Source organism: Polypterus senegalus, chromosome 1 (genome assembly GCF_016835505.1).
Source record: "Polypterus senegalus isolate Bchr_013 chromosome 1, ASM1683550v1, whole genome shotgun sequence".
Taxonomy (NCBI): Eukaryota; Metazoa; Chordata; class Cladistia; order Polypteriformes; family Polypteridae; genus Polypterus; species Polypterus senegalus.
This window is the reverse complement of record NC_053154.1, coordinates 89,082,092-89,101,435: the sequence shown is the minus strand read 5'-3', so window position 1 is coordinate 89,101,435 and position 19,344 is coordinate 89,082,092. Positions and strand designations below refer to the sequence as shown.

General features: G+C 40.3%; 1 protein-coding gene across 7 annotated transcripts in view; it reads right to left on the bottom strand.

Moving 5' to 3' along the window:
* Nucleotides 1-2,838: 2,838 nt before the first annotated feature.
* The window catches only part of LOC120529098 (zinc finger BED domain-containing protein 4-like), a 38,139-nt gene continuing 21,633 nt past the window's right edge, over nucleotides 2,839-19,344 (bottom strand). The window contains exons 1-3 of one of the 7 annotated variants that reach the window (XM_039753125.1): nucleotides 8,106-8,284; nucleotides 6,823-6,977; nucleotides 2,839-6,717 (exon numbers count right to left, since the gene is read on the bottom strand). In XM_039753125.1, coding sequence (XP_039609059.1) covers nucleotides 5,059-6,717; nucleotides 6,823-6,972 — 1,809 coding nt within the window. In that variant the 5' untranslated portion in view covers nucleotides 6,973-6,977; nucleotides 8,106-8,284 and the 3' untranslated portion in view covers nucleotides 2,839-5,058. Of the gene's footprint in view, nucleotides 6,718-6,822; nucleotides 6,978-7,539; nucleotides 8,074-8,105; nucleotides 8,285-19,344 lie in introns of those variants that run through there. The other 6 variants (XM_039753127.1, XM_039753128.1, XM_039753129.1 and 3 more) reach the window with 6 other exon arrangements.

Below are 19,344 nucleotides of genomic sequence, written 5' to 3'. Positions count from 1 at the left end.
TACCACATTTCTGTTTGCTAGTCATTTGTACAGAAACAGAAATATCACAATATTTTTATACCATTACTAATCCTCTTCTATTTTGTTACTCTTCTCAGTATCTGGATGTGCCACTTGGTGCCACTGCTGTACTGCCCAGCTGCTCTCCTACATATGGAAAAGTCATCTCAGATAAAGGAGCACTAGAATCATTGGATAGAAAGATTCTCTCATCAGATTGGAAGGCCGGCACAGAGTCCTCTATAGGAAATCCACAAGCAGGTAGGCGGCCAGTTGGCAGGTCTCCAGAACTGTGATTTTGTTTTTGACTTTCTCTTGTACAATTTTTATCTCCATTGTTTTCAACTGGCCATAGTTCACAAATTAATGGACGCATACTGTGGGTTTCCATTTAGGTTTAACCAATTCTACCTTGTTCTTTTTACTGTATGTTTTAGCAAATCTGCATTTATATGTGTAGCAATTCTGTACTTAGTAATTAGTATCATCTATACAGTACTTTGAACTGAGAATTGATCAATGGCACACTGCTATGCAAAAATAGAATAAAGTTGTACTGCATTGCAAATATTGCCTTAAAAATCTACAAAATTGATGTAGAATGTTGTAGGTTTACTTACTTAAAACTCATACTAAATCCGCTAGTCTATTGCACCATAAGTTTAACATATTTAGTGAGTAATAACTGAATGATTATAAGCAATTATCACTTAAAATTTACATTCTAGGCTGAAATCGTTTTGTTCTTTTATCTAAATAAGATTTATGTTACCTTAATACACAAAGTTATCAAGTGTTGTGCATCAATTATGGAAGACATGTCCATCCCTTCTTCCATTTTTTAACCCACTTAATCCAGTTAAATACTGCAGGTAACAGACCCTATCCCAACAGTGTTAGACACAAGGAAGGAAGTACATCTGGAGTAGGTCACCATTTCCATGAAGAGCAAGCTCACATACAGGCTTATTTAGAGCACCTAATAACCTATCATGCCTTTTGGGCTACGAGATGAAAGCAGGAGGAAAAACCTGCGCCAACATGGGTAGAAGTTCAAATGAATACAGACAGAGCATGAGACAGAATTCAACCTGAGGATTTTTTCCAACAAATATTCTGAAACTATTATATATTTTTTAAAGTGCACAACAAAGAGCAACACCCATTATGCACAATTACGAGTATAGCAGCATAGAGAGAAAGAGTTTATTTCTCAAAATGGACATATATACAATTATACTGGAGTCAATTTAACAAGTTCCTTAATGCACACACTTTAAAACTAATCCTCATCACAAATAATAGCAAAAATAAATCTCTCTTTCCGAATATTGAGAAGCACAGGACTGTTGCCTCAGCTTTTTAATCGTAATTTCCTTTGGTCATACCCTGGAAGCAAAACAATGGCACTATATATAAGTTTTCTTAATACAGTGATCAAAAGTATTTAAAATAAGTGAAATGTTTGTGTTCGGATAAAACAATTAAAGGTTTTATCCTAACATATTATAATAAATCTGTACTAGCTAACATTTGTAATCAACCTTTATTAAGTTATAGACATTCTCTTAAAATATGTCTTTAAACTATGCAAGTAGAAAAGACAATAAATACCTGGGCATACACCACATATTTTGGATTAACTACTCTCAGACAATCTAGTGGTCCAGCTTCTATCTTAGGCATGATGTGATACCCATCTTATGATCTCTTTAGTGTGCCAACTGGTCCTTTTCATCTGACTTCAGTACTCCACAAATGCATACTTTAAGTGTGTATCAACAACTTCTAAAATGGAACTGTGCTCACACATAATAAAATTGTGCAAGGTAATTTTAAACACTTATTCTAGAAAAGGAAATTCAATGCATTAAAAAAAATTAAATTCAACAACAACAAAAAGTACTGAAGTGAATTCAAAGTGCATACCACACTCATTTAAAGTGGAGTGTTATGTTCTATTGCCTCTCTTTAAGAATTTGCATGTTATACAAAAGCCAATAATAAAAATGTAATCTTATATCTGCTCTGTTCAGAATCATAGCCAACTTCAAGAAAAAAATAAAGGTCTGTGTGATTTTTTTAAAGCCATTTTTGTCCATGAGTTATTTTAAGAAAAATGTCCCTGTAATTGAAATTTGTTTTTTTTTTTTTGCTTTAATAGACACTGTGTATAACATATTGAAGCACCCCTAATACTAGTGCTCTTAAAGAACTTGTAAAAAGAACAAATGCTGAGCCATCCATTCTCTTTTCCATAGGCAAATACAAAATAAAACAAAAATTTTAATTACACTGAAAAAAAATGTAAAAATTCCATGTAGAATCAGTAAGAAAATTAATCGATACCTTACTAAATGCTGGTTATCCATGCTTTTATGTATCTTGCAAGGTTGAGTGGAAGCAATCATTAAACATAATAAATTAGTGATCTATATTCTTTAAGGTTTTTGAGAACATGAAGAGCTGAACAAGCAAGTAAACATAATACACATTATAAAAGGAAAACAATCCAACAATTAATTCAAAGCTTAAAAAGAAAAAAAAAAGAACAATTAAAAAAGCAGCTTTTCAGCACTGAATCGTCATCAGGTCCATCGCCCTATTTCTCTCCATTTGCAGATTTACGCTGATGCAATCCTACTCTAAAACGGCATTCACAGGCTATGTGATTTTAAAGCAATACCACTTGTGATATGACACCTTGCCATTTCCTCATGTTCACATACATTTCTTGACTGCACTTTGAAAGAAATCCAATGCTGGTTGTTGATTTGCTGCTTGATTTACACAAAACAAGTAATATTAGCTCTAATATTTTCAAGAAAATAAGCAAACTACATACATTAAGCATTTATTGCATCAGTCCAAATATAATGTGACAAGACAATGTGATTTTTGGCTGACCTCATAAACTTTTTTCTTTCTCCACATTTTATATTTCTATTGTTTTACTTTAAAAAAATTGATTTTGTGTTTTCAACAGAAAATCATGTTTTTAAATCCTTAGGACGTGCTTTGACCATTTCTGGAAAGATCTGTGTCTATGGTAATTTTTTTCTGGACATTGTAAGTTGAGAACAAATGGGCTCAATCTTATGAAATTCAAAAGATCAAAGTTTGGTATACACATTTAGAACTCTGATAGAAAGACTTTTGTGAATTATGAGTTCAACCCAAAGCTCAAGCTTTGAGCTATTAAAGTTCAAAATTTCACACACAGTAGTCATAGCAGATACAATCTAATCTGTATTTCTTAGAAATTAGGGTTTATGTGATGTCTATTTGTGCGTGGTTGGTGCTTACGTTTTTGTTTAAAAAAAACTTTTCCTATTCCAAGTTTTGAACTTATTCACCTTTACTTTATTATTTGGGGGTGCCAATGGGGTTTCAATTCTTTCTGCTCTTCTCAAATCTTTGATTACATAAACTGTGAGCAAAGGAATTAAGCCTAAACTCACACAGTAAAGGTTGAATTGATTCATTAATTAAACAGTTCCAATTTAGTCCTAAAAACGTAAGGCTGAATATTTCAGATTTGTAGTTTTATTAAAGAACAATTTTTCAAATGGATTTTCCTTTAAAGTGGACCTAAATGTGAAAAATAAATAATTGATATTGCACATTGAATATATTTTGGTAAATGCATACTGTACTAATTTATGAATATGGAGAAAGTCACATGCTTGCCACGTCATATTTTTTATTACTGAATGAAGTGGTACATAAATGTTATTAACAACTAACCTAATTTGAATAACTCTGTTTTATCCAAATTTTCCCAATTGGAGCTATAATTTATAAAGGGTTTTGCATGAAATTGCCTTCTGAGAAACTTACATTTGCCATCTCTTCCAAGGGACATGAACACAGCACAACCCCTTGCTAACTGTTATGTTTCATCAGAGGTGATCCTCTAAGCCACTAAGATAGCTGATCTAATAACTGTCAAAGTAAATTAGCCTGTGTTATAAAGGCTGTGATAATGTGCTCATTTCACAAGTACTTTATTTGCTCACACAATCAGCTTTTACTCGATAATAAATGAACTTTCATAACATAAAAGAAAACTACAACTGATTTGGACAACAAAGATAGGTCTGCTAACAGGAAAGGAGCATTTGAAAGAGAGGGAAGCATCACCCATTGCAGTATGCCATTCTCAATTTAAAATCTGAACAGTTTACTTTATTGTACAGATTCATATTTTTATCATAAAATAGTTTATTTTGAACTTTCCAAAAAAAACTGCTAATTATGCATTTATTTTCTAACGCAATACTGTAAATACTCTACAGAAATTTCATACATCAGAGAAATTGCATGACAGCTTCAAATGCTGTACTATGTCCAAATTTAACACATACTGTAGGTAATCACTGCAGACACAGAACATTCAAGAATATTAATAATCTTAAGAAAAATAAAACAAAAACTGGACACAGACAGTCTTACAGCTGAGCAGTGATACTGCTCAATAAAACTCAAGCAGCCACCATCCCAATGAACACTACACATGACCAAAGGCAACAGAGACAATAAATCACGAGGATGTATATAAAACAAAAGAAAAATACAGTAAAACTGGAGAAAGCCTTATTTCATATTTTAAGCAGCTCCAATTGTAGCATACTCACTGCCCAATAAAACTCAAGCAGGCACCCACCTCAAACCCTGTTCGCCCCCACCGAGTCAGATAATTGATTATAGATGATAAAGAAAGTTCATTACTACAGAGAAAAAAATACCACGAGTAGTTCAGCACTTCTCAATTCTTCATGCAGACTGTCCAATAAAACTTGACCAGCTGCTTATTTCCACCACCAAAAAGGACAGTCAATTACATAAATATAAATAATATGACTCTTGTCAGAGATTCATATGTAATTGACATAAAAATGACTGGCTGTGTTAACCATGGCCAGAGTTTAATTATGTTAATAATATGCAGCTTATTAAGATGAAAGAACTGTTTCACTCTTTAGGAGATGGGATATCAGTCTATCCATATGTCAGTTTTCACCTTATCAATGTGCACACGTGGTGTAACAATTTTAATTAACAATTCAATTGACCATTGCATCTGATAAACATAAGTTCCTCGAACATTGCATTTGAGAAAGAATATTTCTCAGGCTGAAAAGCTTTACAATCAACTGAAAATAAACGATCCACTGGGGCAGATGAAGCTGGAGTTGGAAGATACATGGATGCCAGCTGAGCAAGCTGAGGAAGTGTCACTTGATGTTGCTCCCAAAATGCCAGCGGGTCCGCATCCTCTGGAATACTTGGCTGACTGAAATAGCTTTCAACCTGAGAAAGTGTAGCAGTGGCAGTGGGAAACTGAAGTCGGTGGGAATCAGATGCCATAAATCTGAATAAACTTGAACGCTTTTTTGGAGGAGAAGACAACTCATCTGCTGATGAAGTTTCTGTAATTGTCATGGCCAGAGCTGAAACCTTGTTGGTCAAAATTTGCTTAATGTTACTGGCTTCTTCAACAGTACACCAGTCAAGTTTCCAACGTGGATCCAGAGCAGCTGCCAGAGTAAAGGCTTCTTCATTTTCATATTTAGTCAAATGGCAGTTAATTGAGGCTTTAAGTGTTGAAACCATTTGGGATTTGTAGGTGTTTGACAATTCATCCATTTCGGCACGAAGGCCACGTATACAAGGTAGGATGCAACTAGCAGTAACTTGGGAGTCTTTTTCAGTTTGGTCAGCAGCAAGCTCAAAAGGGCTAAGGATTTCAACAATATCTTTGATAATATTTAATTCATACATGGTGAGTTTATCAGGAATATCAAACTGTTCTAAATCGGACTGATTCGTCTTAAGGATGGATCTGAGCATCTTCAACTGGCTATTCCATCTAACTGCATCAGGACTTTGCTCCTTACTTTCTCCTTCACAGTTTGCAGATTCTAAGCTCAATTGATTTATATAATTGACAACACCGTTAGCTTTGCTGATAATTCCAGACATCTCTCCAGCATGCTTTAACCCATCTTGCACAACCAGGTGAAGCGTGTGAGAAAAGCAGTTAAGGCTCTGAGGCAAGTAAGTGAGATCAACATTTGTATCAAATTCAGCACTATTGTCATTTTCATAAGCATATTGTTGTTCCAAACCAGGAAGTGTAACACTCAATTTGCGGGAGGCATGATTAACTACAACAATTACAACTTTGTCCTCTATTCCAAACCTACATAACACTTGCTGGTAAAACAAAACAATACTTTCTGCATTAGTTGAACTGTCAATTCTTTTAAAAGCAAGCATGACATGCTTAATTTTAAAATTGTGAATATAGTGACCAGTAATGCCAAGAAAAGAAGGTGTATCTCTGCTAGACCATATACTCACTGTCACACAAAGACCCTGAATCTTTGCCAGCTGAGAACTAATTGTAACATGAAGGCTTGTTGTCTTTGCAGGCAGAAGAACACAGCTCAGCTGTTTCTGAGTTGGAAGAACAAATGAAGGTTGAGCTAACTTTAGCAATGTTTTAAAAGAAGGATCCTCCACACGTGATAAAGGCTGTAGAGAATGGGTAAGGAAGTTCACCAGACTATCTGTAAGTACTTGCTGCCGAGGATCAGTTGGTTTCCACGCAGCTTGCTGAGGATTCACATAACGATGGACAGTTGGCTTCACCTTAGTTGTTTCTGCAAGAAGAGGCTCCTTCAGTACCTGGTGAATATCTGCATGATGTCTCTGAAATACAAAAGCAGATCATAAAGGTCACATGCAGTCTAATATTACTAATCAAAAAGTGGAATATTCATATTTGCACATTATGAAAACATTAAGGCACTTTACCTTCATGTGTGTGAAGAAATTGGAGGTTGCCTTGTATGAGCCTGACACCTCTCTACTGCAGTGCTTACACTTCATCTTGAAGTTGCCAAGAGTTGTCACCTGGTCTTGGGCCCATTCAAAATGGTTGAAAATACGAGAATGTGAAGGCATGACTGCTGAATATATTACAAAAGAACAAACCAAAAACCATTAGTGAAATGACGGTTATATAAAAAGTCATCTAAGAAGCATGCTCCTATTAATAACGTTTAATACCAACAACTGAGCATGGCTTTTGCCCGTTGTATTAACTGTTGAGGCCTTGTGATGGAAAGGCTCCAGTCCTCGATGACCCTGGACTGGATTAAGCAGATTTGAAAATGTTGTTACCTAGTTAAATCAAATATTCAATTCTGGATGTTTTCAAACAAGTGGAACGTTTCAGTCATTCCACATGCTTTGTTGTACTATTACACAAGTCTTCAGAATAATCTCCAAAATGAGTTTACAAACAGAATGTAATTGAAGTAAAGAGGTGTACAAGGACACGCAAATCTGAAATTGGACAATAAAATTAGCAGGTTGTTCTACACAAGCAGGGAATTTGAAAGCATAACTTTCTTCCTTGCCATAATATTAGCTGGTTTATTAAAAAATAAAATTAAGCTCCTATTAATATCCCATATCAAAAACAATTGTTTATAAATCTCTTTATTTTAAAAGAAAAGGCAAGCTTACAATTTAAAAGCTGTAGTATTAAGCTCATACTTCCAACGGCTGGAATACAGGGGTCTGTATACATTTTGTTGGGGATTTAGCCTTCATTTTTTATTCGATTTGCCTTACGTATTGTTTACACATTGTCATCTTAATTGTCTGTAACCATCTGCTGCAAAGGTACATTTCTCAGTGAAAAAATACTTTGTTTTCAACACCAGTAATTGAAAGAGAAGTCACTTTTTCTATACACACGCCAAAAACGCGGCTTCCAATAAACGCTCCCGTTTAAATGTTTCTTCCTATATATGTGCAGAAACGTGCTAGACGCAGCACAGAACAGTATTTAACAGAATCTTAATATTCCGTTGCGGCCCAGCGGCTCTCTGTACACTCGGTAGTCACATAATTCAGTTTTCCTCTACTCTTTTTTTCCTAAATGACAGACTGCACGTTTTAATAAATATTTCTCGTAATACGCTTGTTGAGACAGAGTTTTCATATCGCCTGCCGGTTTTCAAATTAAATGCTATGCAAACGGACATAAAATGCTAATAAATGACAACTTTCAAAACAAACACACAAACCTTCTGTCAAAAGCACACAAACAGAAGATGATTACAATACCAGGAAAAGGAGCCTGCAGCCATTGAGGCTCCGCTGTTACGTTCGTGTATGCTGGTAAAATATGCAATTACAGTCAGAAAGAGCCAAAATGGCGTTCAAAGCGCGACGGCTCTCTCGGGCATGAAGCGGATTGGACAAACACGGGCCAATTGTGGCGCAAAATTGAATGAGTGACGGAAATGTGAGCGACTGGTGTTGCCAATTACGCCAGCATCTTTGTGCAGAGCCCACGCTGTCGCACCTGCGCACCTAATGATACGGCTAAGGAACTCAAAAGGTTTTTAAAAGGTTTCGGACGGTTTGGACAAATCTTTAAATCTGACTAGCTGTTTATTCATCTAACTCGTTTATGAGGCAGAGGACGGCGCCTATTTTCATGTATGTAATCAGTAAACGTCTGTTTGCTACCAAAAGCAGGTCAAGTGATAACATTTTAACCAGGTGATATTTTCAGCATCACATCAAAGTCTGTCGCCATTTAGAGGTAAACGCAGTTCTTGGCCACAGTCACTTCGGTGTGCAGCCACTTTCGACTAAGTTGTGTTTAGCTGATGCTCAAAAGTGTGATAATACGGCCTCAGACAATTTTTTTGCAGTGAAGGCTGGTTGTATCAGTCCGCACCCCCACAATATAGTAGAAGTGCCCGTAGTTGCAGCACTGTGGGAGGAGGTGTCACAAAGCAGGAGCTACCAGTCAATCCATTATACATACGCAGCCTTTAAAGACTAATAGCGATTTGTGATTGTGACTCTTTATTGAGAGTGCAGTAACATTATTGCACCTGCTAACAACTTAAAATAGTTTTCCCCTCAGGCTACAGATATTTTGCTTTAGTGGGTTAATTGCTCCATTTTTCTGTATTTCAGCATGGCAAAGTCATAATGAATAATGGTTCTGTGCACCACACAGGAATTGTTAGTAAGAGCATATTCCAATTTATATATACCTGTATATATCTCCATCCATCCATCCATCCATTTTCCAACCCGCTGAATCTGAACACTGAGTCACAGGGGTCTGCTGGAGTCAATCCCAGCCAACACAGGGCACAAGGCAGGAACCAATCCCAGGCAGGGTGCCAACCCACCGCAGGACACACACAAACACACCCACACACCAAGCACACACTAGGGCCAATTTAGAATCGCCAATCCACCTAACCTGCATGTCTTTGGACTGTGGGAGGAAACCCACACAGACACGGGGAGAACATGCAAACTCCACGCAGGGAGGACCCGGGAAGTGAACCCAGGTCTCCTAACTGTGACGCAGCAGCGCTACCACTGTGCCTCCCCTATACATCTATACTAATAAAAAGCAAAGCCCTGACTGACTGACTCACTCACTCACTCACTGACTCATCACTAATTCTCCAACTTCCCGTGTAGGTAGAAGGCTGAAATTTGGCAGGCTCATTCCTTACAGCTTACTTACAAAAGTTGGGCAGGTTTCATTTCGAAATTCTACGCGTAGTGGTCATAACTAGAAGCTATTTTTCTCCATATACTGTAATGGAGTTGAGCTTGATGGCCGTGGGGGGCGGAGTTTCATGTGACATCATCACGCCTCCCACGTCATCACGTGAACTGATTATCAACGCAGTATGTAGAAATCCAGGAAGAGCTCAAAAAAGCACTGAACAAAACATGCATTATATAATTGAGAAGGCAGCGAAACAATATCAAGCGAGCGACTGACATATAAAACCATATTCTTGTGTGCTGCTACTTCGGAAACAAAGCACGGTGTAAACCTAAACTTTAAATTAAGTTCATAGACAGACTGCCGCTGGCGTTTGTAATTTAGTGCCTGCCCATATAAGGCCGTCCGTCAGCGGCAATCCAATAGAAACACTGCCGCTAAATATTCACGGATGAAGGACTGTCCTTATGGAGAGGAAGATGAGATGGTCAGGGTGGTGTTTGGCACAAACTCAGCAAAACTGCGAGAGAAACTTTTAAGTGCCGGGTCTTAACTAACATTACATACAGCCATGGACATCACACGAGATGGCACCAGCACAGCTGGGAACCTTTGATGCAAGAACACCAAGCGGCTCACGTGAACTGACGCAGTGCACAGACAAAAAGCAACAGTTCCAAAGAGTGCTGAACAAAAACCGAATTACACAATTGAGAAGGCAGCAAAAAATATGAAGCGTCTGATACATACAAGCATATTCATAAATCCAGCTACTGCAGAAACAAAGCACACGGTGGAAAAAGTCAATGTCCCGCTAAACGAAGACAGTGTAAAAAAAAACCCGTGCATGCTGTGTGTCACATCTCAGATAAAGAGGAAGACGAGCTGTTTATTGATGCAGTAAGAAACAAATCGATGAATGAAACCTCTTATCTTTACAACGATTGACAAACACGGAATGTAACTTGAACACAACACATCCTACAAATACGAACCTGATTGAAAGAAATAATGATAATCAAATCCTTGATGACAGCAACACTCAATAACACTCACAAAACAATTACTGTATATTGACAATCATGTTACGTTATTTTTAAAATGTTCCCTTTTCTTTTTCATAACTTCTTTAACACACTACTTCTCCGTTGCGAATATATATTGTGGAAGTTGACCCGGACACAGACAGGCAGACACGTTCATGTCACCCACAAACACGTTTTATTTACAATATTTACAACAATTGGTCACTCAGACCCAGTCCAAATAGTGCACACAAACCCCAAAGTCACAGTCCTGGCCACAATGCCTTTCTTCGGGCCGCCTCCACAGCTCTCCTGAGCTTCGTCCTTCCTCCTACCGACTCCAGTGCTGAATGAATGGAGACGTGAGGCGTGGCGGAAGTGCCGGCTGTCCTCCCGGCAGCTCTCCGGGAGCCGTCCTAATTCTTCCCCCCAGCACTTCCTGGGGTAACAGGTCCCCAAGACATTGGGGGGCCTCCTGGCGGTGACCACGGGCCCCTACAGGGTGGAGCTTCCATGCCCTGTACCCATGGCCCCCAAAGCAACCAGGAAGGCGACCCCCACGTGATCCAGGGTGGGCGCAGACCCACATCCGGTCCCTCATGGCGTCCCGGCCGGGTCATGGCCCCTGGCATCCCTGACAATATATATACCTCGATCTACATACTCTCAAATAGACAAGCCACACGCCGTGGCGCAATTGTAGAGGCTTCGCCTCTAGCGCCGACATCCGAGGTTCGATTCCCGAGAAGAGATGCACTGAGTATGTACGCGCGCTTCCCGATTCATTTTATCCTCGCATCTCCTTGGTTTGGGACGTATGAAAAAATATGCGGTTAACGCAGAATCATATTACGTTATTTTTAAAATGTTTACTTTTCTTAGCACAAGCACAGCTGAGAAGCTTCGATGCATGTACTCTATAATGCGTTAAAAAAATAACACATTTAATCACACTTTCAATTCCAAGCAAAGGGGAACTTTTGTCAATGCATGATTTCCTGGTACATCGATTACACTGATGCACACATCACAGCTACAAAAATATTAGAGTCGGAATAAAGCGCGTTCCTACGACTTATCGGAGGAAAATTTCATTTCAAAAGACTACCAGAGTGAAGCCTTGATAAAAGCATGGTTTTGTGCACACTGAAAAGCAAGCAAAATTAGATGCATTACAGAAAGCGGACTTTGTGGCTCTTACTGGGGATCATTGGACTTCCGTGACCGTTAGTAATTCTAATTACATCTAATTACAAAATGTTCAATGATCACACTGTTTTAGCCTAATGTACAAAATAATTTTGGCTAATGTTACTCAGAGTTTAAAGAGTAAGCTGGTCAAATTACCTTTTATGTTTCTGACTTATTTTTTTAAGAAGAAAAACTGCACTTTATGGTGAAATTTTGGTTATTATTATTTAAAGACAATACTATTCTGAAAATGTACTTAAAGTACTTAAACTACCACTTTATTTTTAGGTCTGCCCAATTTTAACCAGGGATGATATTTTTGTTTCTGTTTTGAATTCAAATGCAGTTTAAAAGCTTTTTTTCAGAAATTAAAACAGCTTCAGTTTACAATATTCATGTCCATGTCTATTATTTGATTCTGTCGCCCACTAAAACCCTTTTAAATTAAAAAAACATTTGCGATTTGGGGCAAATTTACGTGTGCGATTACATACGATTAATCAAGATTAATTATTACACAGCCTCTAATTAATTGGATTAATTTTTTTAATCGAGTCCCACCCCTAATATATATGTAGATATATATACAATGGTGTGAAAAACTATTTGCCCCCTTCCTGATTACTTATTCTTTGGCATGTTTGTCACACAAAATGTTTCTGATCATCAAACACATTTAACCATTAGTCAAATATAACACAAGTAAACACAAAATGCAGTTTTTAAATGATGGTTTTTATTATTTAGGGAGAAAAAAAAATCCAACCATAGCCTGGCTCGTGGCTCGTTACACGAGCCAATGCTTGTATTTAGATCTGAAATTTTCACTCATACATTCATCTTATCTTGAATTACTCGTATACAGAGGTGATCGTATCTAGAGGTTCCACTATATATATGTGTGTGTATATATCTATACTAATAAAAGGCAAAGCCCTCACTGACTGACTGACTCACTCACTCACTCACTGACTCATCATTTATTCTCCAACTTCCCATGTAGGTAGAAGGCTGAAATTTGGCAGGCTCATTCCTTACAGCTTACTTACAAAAATTAAGCAGGTTTCATTTCAAAATTCTACACGTAACGGTCATAACGATCGACAACGTCCGCCATATTGAACTTTCTTATTTATGGCCCCATCTTCACGAAATTTGGTAGGCGGCTTCCCTGCGCTAACCGAAACCGATGTATGTACTTATTTCGGTGGAATGACGCCACTGTCGGCCGCCATATTGAACTTTCCAACGTTACTAATTTTCCAACTTCCCTTGTAGGTAGAAGGCTGAAATTTGGCAGGCTCATTCCTTATAGCTTACTTACAAAAATTAATCATTTCAAAATTCTACATGTAACGGTCATAACGGTCAACAACGTCTGCCATATTGAACTTTCTTATTTATGGCCCCATCCTTACGAAATTTGGTAGGTGGCTTCCCTGCACTAACTGAAGCCGATGTACGCACTTATTTCAGCGGTATGATGCCCATGTCGGCCGCCATATTGAACTTTCCAATGTTATTAATTCTCCAACTTCCCGTGTAGGTAGGAGGCTGAAATTTGTCAGACTCATTCCTTACAGCTTACTTACTTATATATTTTCGAAATAGAACCTACTCATATCCAAATTCGAGCTATTGAGCTGTCGCCTGCGTGCCTGCCTGAATAAGTCACCCTCGCTTCGCTCTTACTATTTTACCGTTCATTTAATCATTGCTAGTGGCGGAAAAATTATAAAATGGAAGGAGGATTACACTGAGTATGGCTTTACCAAAACAATTATTGATGGCGAATCGATTATTCATAAAGCTTCAATTGGTGATTTGTTTTTCTGTGTGCTTTAAATTAACTAAAGAGATCTTCATTTAAACCTTGATCTTTGTTTGTCCGCGAATTCCACGCATGCGTAGACCACCTTCCAGTTTAGTACGTTGTTGTTACTCACGGATGTCAACAATGTGCCGGAATAACGAGAGGGGTGGTGGACAGTGTTACACTGGTTACCTCCTGAGGCCTGTTTAGAGAATGAGAGTGCCGAAGATAAAAGGTACGTGCCTACGTAACATATGAATGAAAGAAAGACAGTGGGTAAAATGAATGGCAACGTTACAGCACGTTCCAGAAATTATTATTGTTACGTTGTAGGCGGCGAGTGCTGCACGTCTCACAGTTGTACCGTTTCTTGCTCACATGTCAGTGAAGTGATTCCTATTTATGCTTTAAAGAGCCTGGATACCTATGTGTCCCCCTTTTATAACCAGTGCTCCGTGTATATTGCCTTACTCTTTGGATTGCCACAAAGCAACCTGCGAGATTGGAGAAAGGTTGAGAAGAAATCGTGAGAGGAAACGACAGCGTCGTGAAAACGAGACGGACTGTGAACGGACAGAAGCAGAAATGCTCCTACACCACCACATAATTACTGTTCGGACAGTGATTCAGAGTAGGCCGTTCCTATCAAATCAATGTCCAAGGGTTTTCTTTTGTAATTTTGTTTCCCTTATAAAAAATCATAATGCTGTGCGATGAAGGGCCCAGTTCACGACTGTCAGCTGTGTTTAAACAGGGAGCCCTTCACAGACAACTTTAAGGCCGGAGTTATACTTCACGCGACGCGACGCATGCTGCAGCGGGCGCTTCTGCTACGCAAGCGTTGTAGTGTTTATACTTGCGCGTGTACTTTACGTAAATCTGGAGGAATCCACCAGGTGGCAGTGTGAGATATTATCGCGGTGAGAACATGTTCGGCTTCTCTGTGTTGTGAATTGCCTAAAACACCTACTAAATTCCGATAACACCTTACCGCAATATCTCTGAAAAGGATGTTTATTGATTAAATCCATAAATCCAGGGATGTATGTGTCCATTCCAGGAAGCATTGGGCACGAGTGAGAAGCAGTCCCTTGATGAGGCCTCAGCTCATCGCAAGGTGAATACAAGCACACACATACACTAGCGTCATTTTAGCAGCACCAAATCCCCAAATCTGCATAGCTTTGGAAGGAAACCGAAGCAAATTTTGGAATACAAGCAGGAAATACCAGCAACATAACTCCCTGCGAGACAGCAGTGCTATCACTCCACCACCGTGACACCCCCATGTGTGTAATTATTCCCCCATGTGTGTATTTATTAACAGTATTCATTATTTAAACGAAATTATATGTAAAATGTAACATACACATTTTAATGAATTTCATCATGAAAGTGATATCAAGTATAAATCTAAAGATTCTAAATGTGCAGAGAGTTGGAATATCATACATTTAATTTGTTCTGTTTGGCGATCTATTGCTGCTTTCCGCTGCTGAAGCAAAATGCCGACATACAGATGCATTGGTGGTGCTTTTATATTCAAGCGTCACATATTCCCAATCGTAATGACACGATACATTTTAAAAGTCTCACATACCATCTTTTGTGCCATCTATTTTTTATTGTTTAACTTTACCTGCTGTCAGGTCCAAGAAGCTCGTAGCGATTAAAAACTGGGATGACGCTTACGACCGTCTGCTTTAATGATAAAGTAAACTACGAGGTTAAAGTGGACATTTCGAGATTAAAGCCGAAATTTCCACTTTAATCACAAAATACACGTTTTCACCGTGTACTTTATTTTTTTCTCAGTGGCTCAAATACAACGCTATACATTATGTTGCTGTTGTTAAGTTGTAAAAATTAAAACATAAAAAAGACATATATAAATGACACGATACATTTTAAAAGTCTCACATACCTTTTATCTTTTGTGCCGTCTATTTTTTTTTTTTGCAACTTCACATCGGCTACATAATGTATAGCGCTGTATTTGAGCCATTCATCAAACAGCAAAGTGCGCACATCGATCCCCGAAGGATCTGCATAGAGGCTTGCTGTCACATGTAGATAGTAAACAGAGACTCTGACGTCACGTTCCGACTTTTAGCACACTGCGCCCCCCGACTTTTTGCTGGTACTGCAACTCGCGCACTGCGTTGCGTTAATTTCTGAGGACCTGCTCAGAGGACGCGTGAAATGAACGCTGGGAATGCGTTGCAGCCATGATGCGGGCGCGTACGCATTCTGAGCGTGAAGTATAAATGAGCCCTAACACGCGCAACGTAGTTGGGTGCACATGGCTAGTATATATATATATATATATATATATATATATATATATATATATATATATATATATATATATATATATATATATATATACACACACTATATATATATATATATATTCTTTGTGTGTATATATATATATATATATATATTTCACTGCTTTCACCTTAGCAGAGCCTGGTTTCAGTTCTTTCTTTGTTGCTGTGACCTTGGAAGTGTAGCAGAGGTGCATGATATATAGAAAAGCACACAGTGATCAGTTCAGTTTGTGGACTAAAGATATGCTTTGATAATTCTGGAAGTATATATTTAAGAAAGGCTTAAGAAAAAGGCTGTCTCATTTCCTATGGAATAATTTTGTTATGTATGCCCTTACTTGCTAAAGGTCACACAAGCAGAACCGTCACTGAAGTTGTTGCTCCACTGTAGCATTCTTTGTCTCATACAGCTACTGTACATCTGACTTCTGCTGATGCTTGCCTTTTGCCTTGGACACAAGGTTTAACTAGCTGCCATTTTTTGTTCCCATTGTGTAGTCATACCACCATAACAACTGCAAGTTATGGTTAGCATCTTTTTTCATAGTAATTAATACAGACAAATTAACTTTTTTTCCTTTTTAATTCACTTTGCTCCCTTATATGCAGAACTCAAACGTTCTCTCTCACTAGGCAGGAATTCCTCATGCATACAAATGTGGTCTGGTCAGCTTTTTTCCAATGTCACCCATAACCAAACAACAAAAATGCACCCTAATAGGAACTATATTGTGTATTTAATCCAACATACTGTATATTTTGCATCATTTGAAAACTTTAAAGTAAAGTCTATGTTATTTTTAATAAAATGTAATGTAAGTGACGTCCATCTGACAGAAAAACAAATGGGAAGTTTGCTGGACCCTGAGTGTCCCAGCTTCTTCAGAGTGAGCACAAATTCATTTATTTAAAAAATTCTGACAATATATGTCCTTCTTAAGTTTTTCCTTGACTTTGTTTGCTCTGTTATAAATATAAGTGAGGGTAACTGAATTATGTCACATCATAAGCTCTCGATTAAGACCAAGATCAAGGTTCAGGACCCAGTCATTCAAGAATTTTTGCATGACAGACATATTTAGCATTTTAAATCACGTGGGCAATGACAGTGAGACCTGGAAGGGCGTGATTGGGAGGAATGGCCCCCCCGATCTGAACCCGAGTGGTGTTTTGTTATTGGACTTCTGTACTCGTCACGGATTGTCCATAACGAACACCATGTTCAAGCATAAGGGTGTTCATATGTGCACTTGGCACCAGGACACCCTTGGCCTCAGGTCGATGATCGACTTTGTGGTCGTGTCGTCGGACTTGCGGCCATATGTCTTGGACACTCGGGTGAAGAGAGGCGAGCTGTCAACTGATCACCACCTGGTGGTGAGTTGGCTTCGATGGTGGGGGAAGATGCCGGTCAGACCTGGTAGGCCCAAACGTGTTGTGAGGGTATGCTGGGAACGGCTGGCAGAGTCCCCCGTCAGAAGTAGCTTCAACTCCCACCTCCGGCAGAACTTCAACCACGTCCCGAGGGAGGTGGGGGACATTGAGTCCGAATGGGCCATGTTCCGTGCCTCTATTGTTGAGGCGGCTGACCGGAGCTGTGGCCGCAAGGTGGTCGGTGCCTGTCGTGGCGGCAATCCCCGAACCCGTTGGTGGACACCGGCGGTGAGGGATGCCGTCAAGCTGAAGAAGGAGTCCTATAGGACTTTTTTGTCCTGTGGGTCTCTGGAGGCAGCTGATAGGTACCGGCAGGCCAAGCGGAAGGCGGCTTCGGTTGTTGCTGAGGCAAAAACTCGGGCATGGGAGGAGTTTGGAGAGGCCATGGAGAACGACTTTCGGACGGCTTCGAGGAGATGGGCTCTCCCATCTCTGGGACTGAAGTCACTGAGGTGGTCAAAAAACTCCTTGGTGGCAGGGACCCCGGGGTGGATGAGATACGCCCGGAGTTCCTTAAGGCTCTGGATGTTGTAGGACTGTCTTGGTTGACACGTCTCTGCAACATCGCATGGACATCGGGGACAGTGCCTCTGGATTGGCAGACCGGGGTGGTGGTCCCCCTCTTTAAAAAGGGGGACCGGAGGGTGTGTTCCAACTATAGAGGGATCACACTCCTCAGCCTCCCTGGAAAAGTCTATTCGGGGGTTCTGGAGAGGAGGGTCCATCGGATAGTCGAACCTCGGATTCAGGAGGAACAGTGTGGTTTTCGTCCTGGTCGCGAACAGTGGACCAGCTCTTCACCCTTAGCAGAGTCCTGGAGGGTGCATGGGAGTTTGCTCGACCGGTCTACATGTGTTTTGTGGACTTGGAAAAGGCATTCGACCGTGTCCCTCGGGGAATCCTGTGGGGGGTGCTCTGGGAGTATGGGGTACCGGACCCCTGATAAGAGCTGTTCAGTCCCTGTACAACCGGTGTCAGAGCTTGGTCCGCATTGCCGGCAGTAAGTCGAGCCCGTTTCCAGTGAGAGTTGGACTCCGCCAGGGCTGCCCTTTGTCACCGATTCTGTCCATAACTTTTATGGACAGAATTTCTAGGCGCAGCCAGGGTGTTGAAGGGGTCCGGTTTGGTGGACTCAGGATTGGGTCACTGCTTTTTGCAGATGATGTTGTCCTGTTTGCTTCATCAGGCCATGATCTTCAGCTCTCTCTGGATCGGTTCGCAGCTGAGTGTGAAGCGGCTGGGATGAGAATCAGCTCCTCCAAATCCGAGAGCATGGTCCTCAGCCGGAAAAGGGTGGAGTGCCCTCTCAGGGTTGGGGGAGAGATCCTGCCCCAAGTGGAGGAGTTCAAGTATCTCGGGTCTTGTTCACGAGTGAGGGAAGAATGGAGCGTGAGATCGACAGGCGGATCGGTGCGGCATCCGCAGTGATGCGGGCTCTGCATCGGTCTGTCGTGGTGAAAAAGGAGCTGAGCCGTAAGGCAAAACTCTCAATTTACCAGTCGATCTACGCTCCTACCCTCACCTATGGTCATGAGCTATGGGTAGTGACCGAAAGAACGAGATCGCGAATACAAGCGGCTGAAATGAGTTTCCTCCGCAGGGTGTCTGGGCTTTCCCTTAAAGATAGGGTGAGAAGCTCAGTCATCCGGGAGGGGCTCAGAGTAGAGCCACTGCTCCTCCGCATCGAGAGGAGTCAGATGAGGTGGCTCGGGCATCTGATCAGGATGCCTCTTGGACGCCTCCCTGGTGAGGTGTTCTGGGCACGTCCAACCAGGAGGAGGCCCCGGGGAAGACCCAGGACGCTGGAGGGACTATGTCTCCCGGCTGGCCTGGGAACGCCTTGGGATTCTCCCGGAAGAGCTGGAAGAAGTGGCCGGGGAGAGGGAAGTCTGGGCCTCTCTGCTTAAGCTGCTGCCCCCGCGACCCGACCTCAAATAAGCGGAAGAGGATGGATGGATGGATGAAAAGCTGTAATTCTGG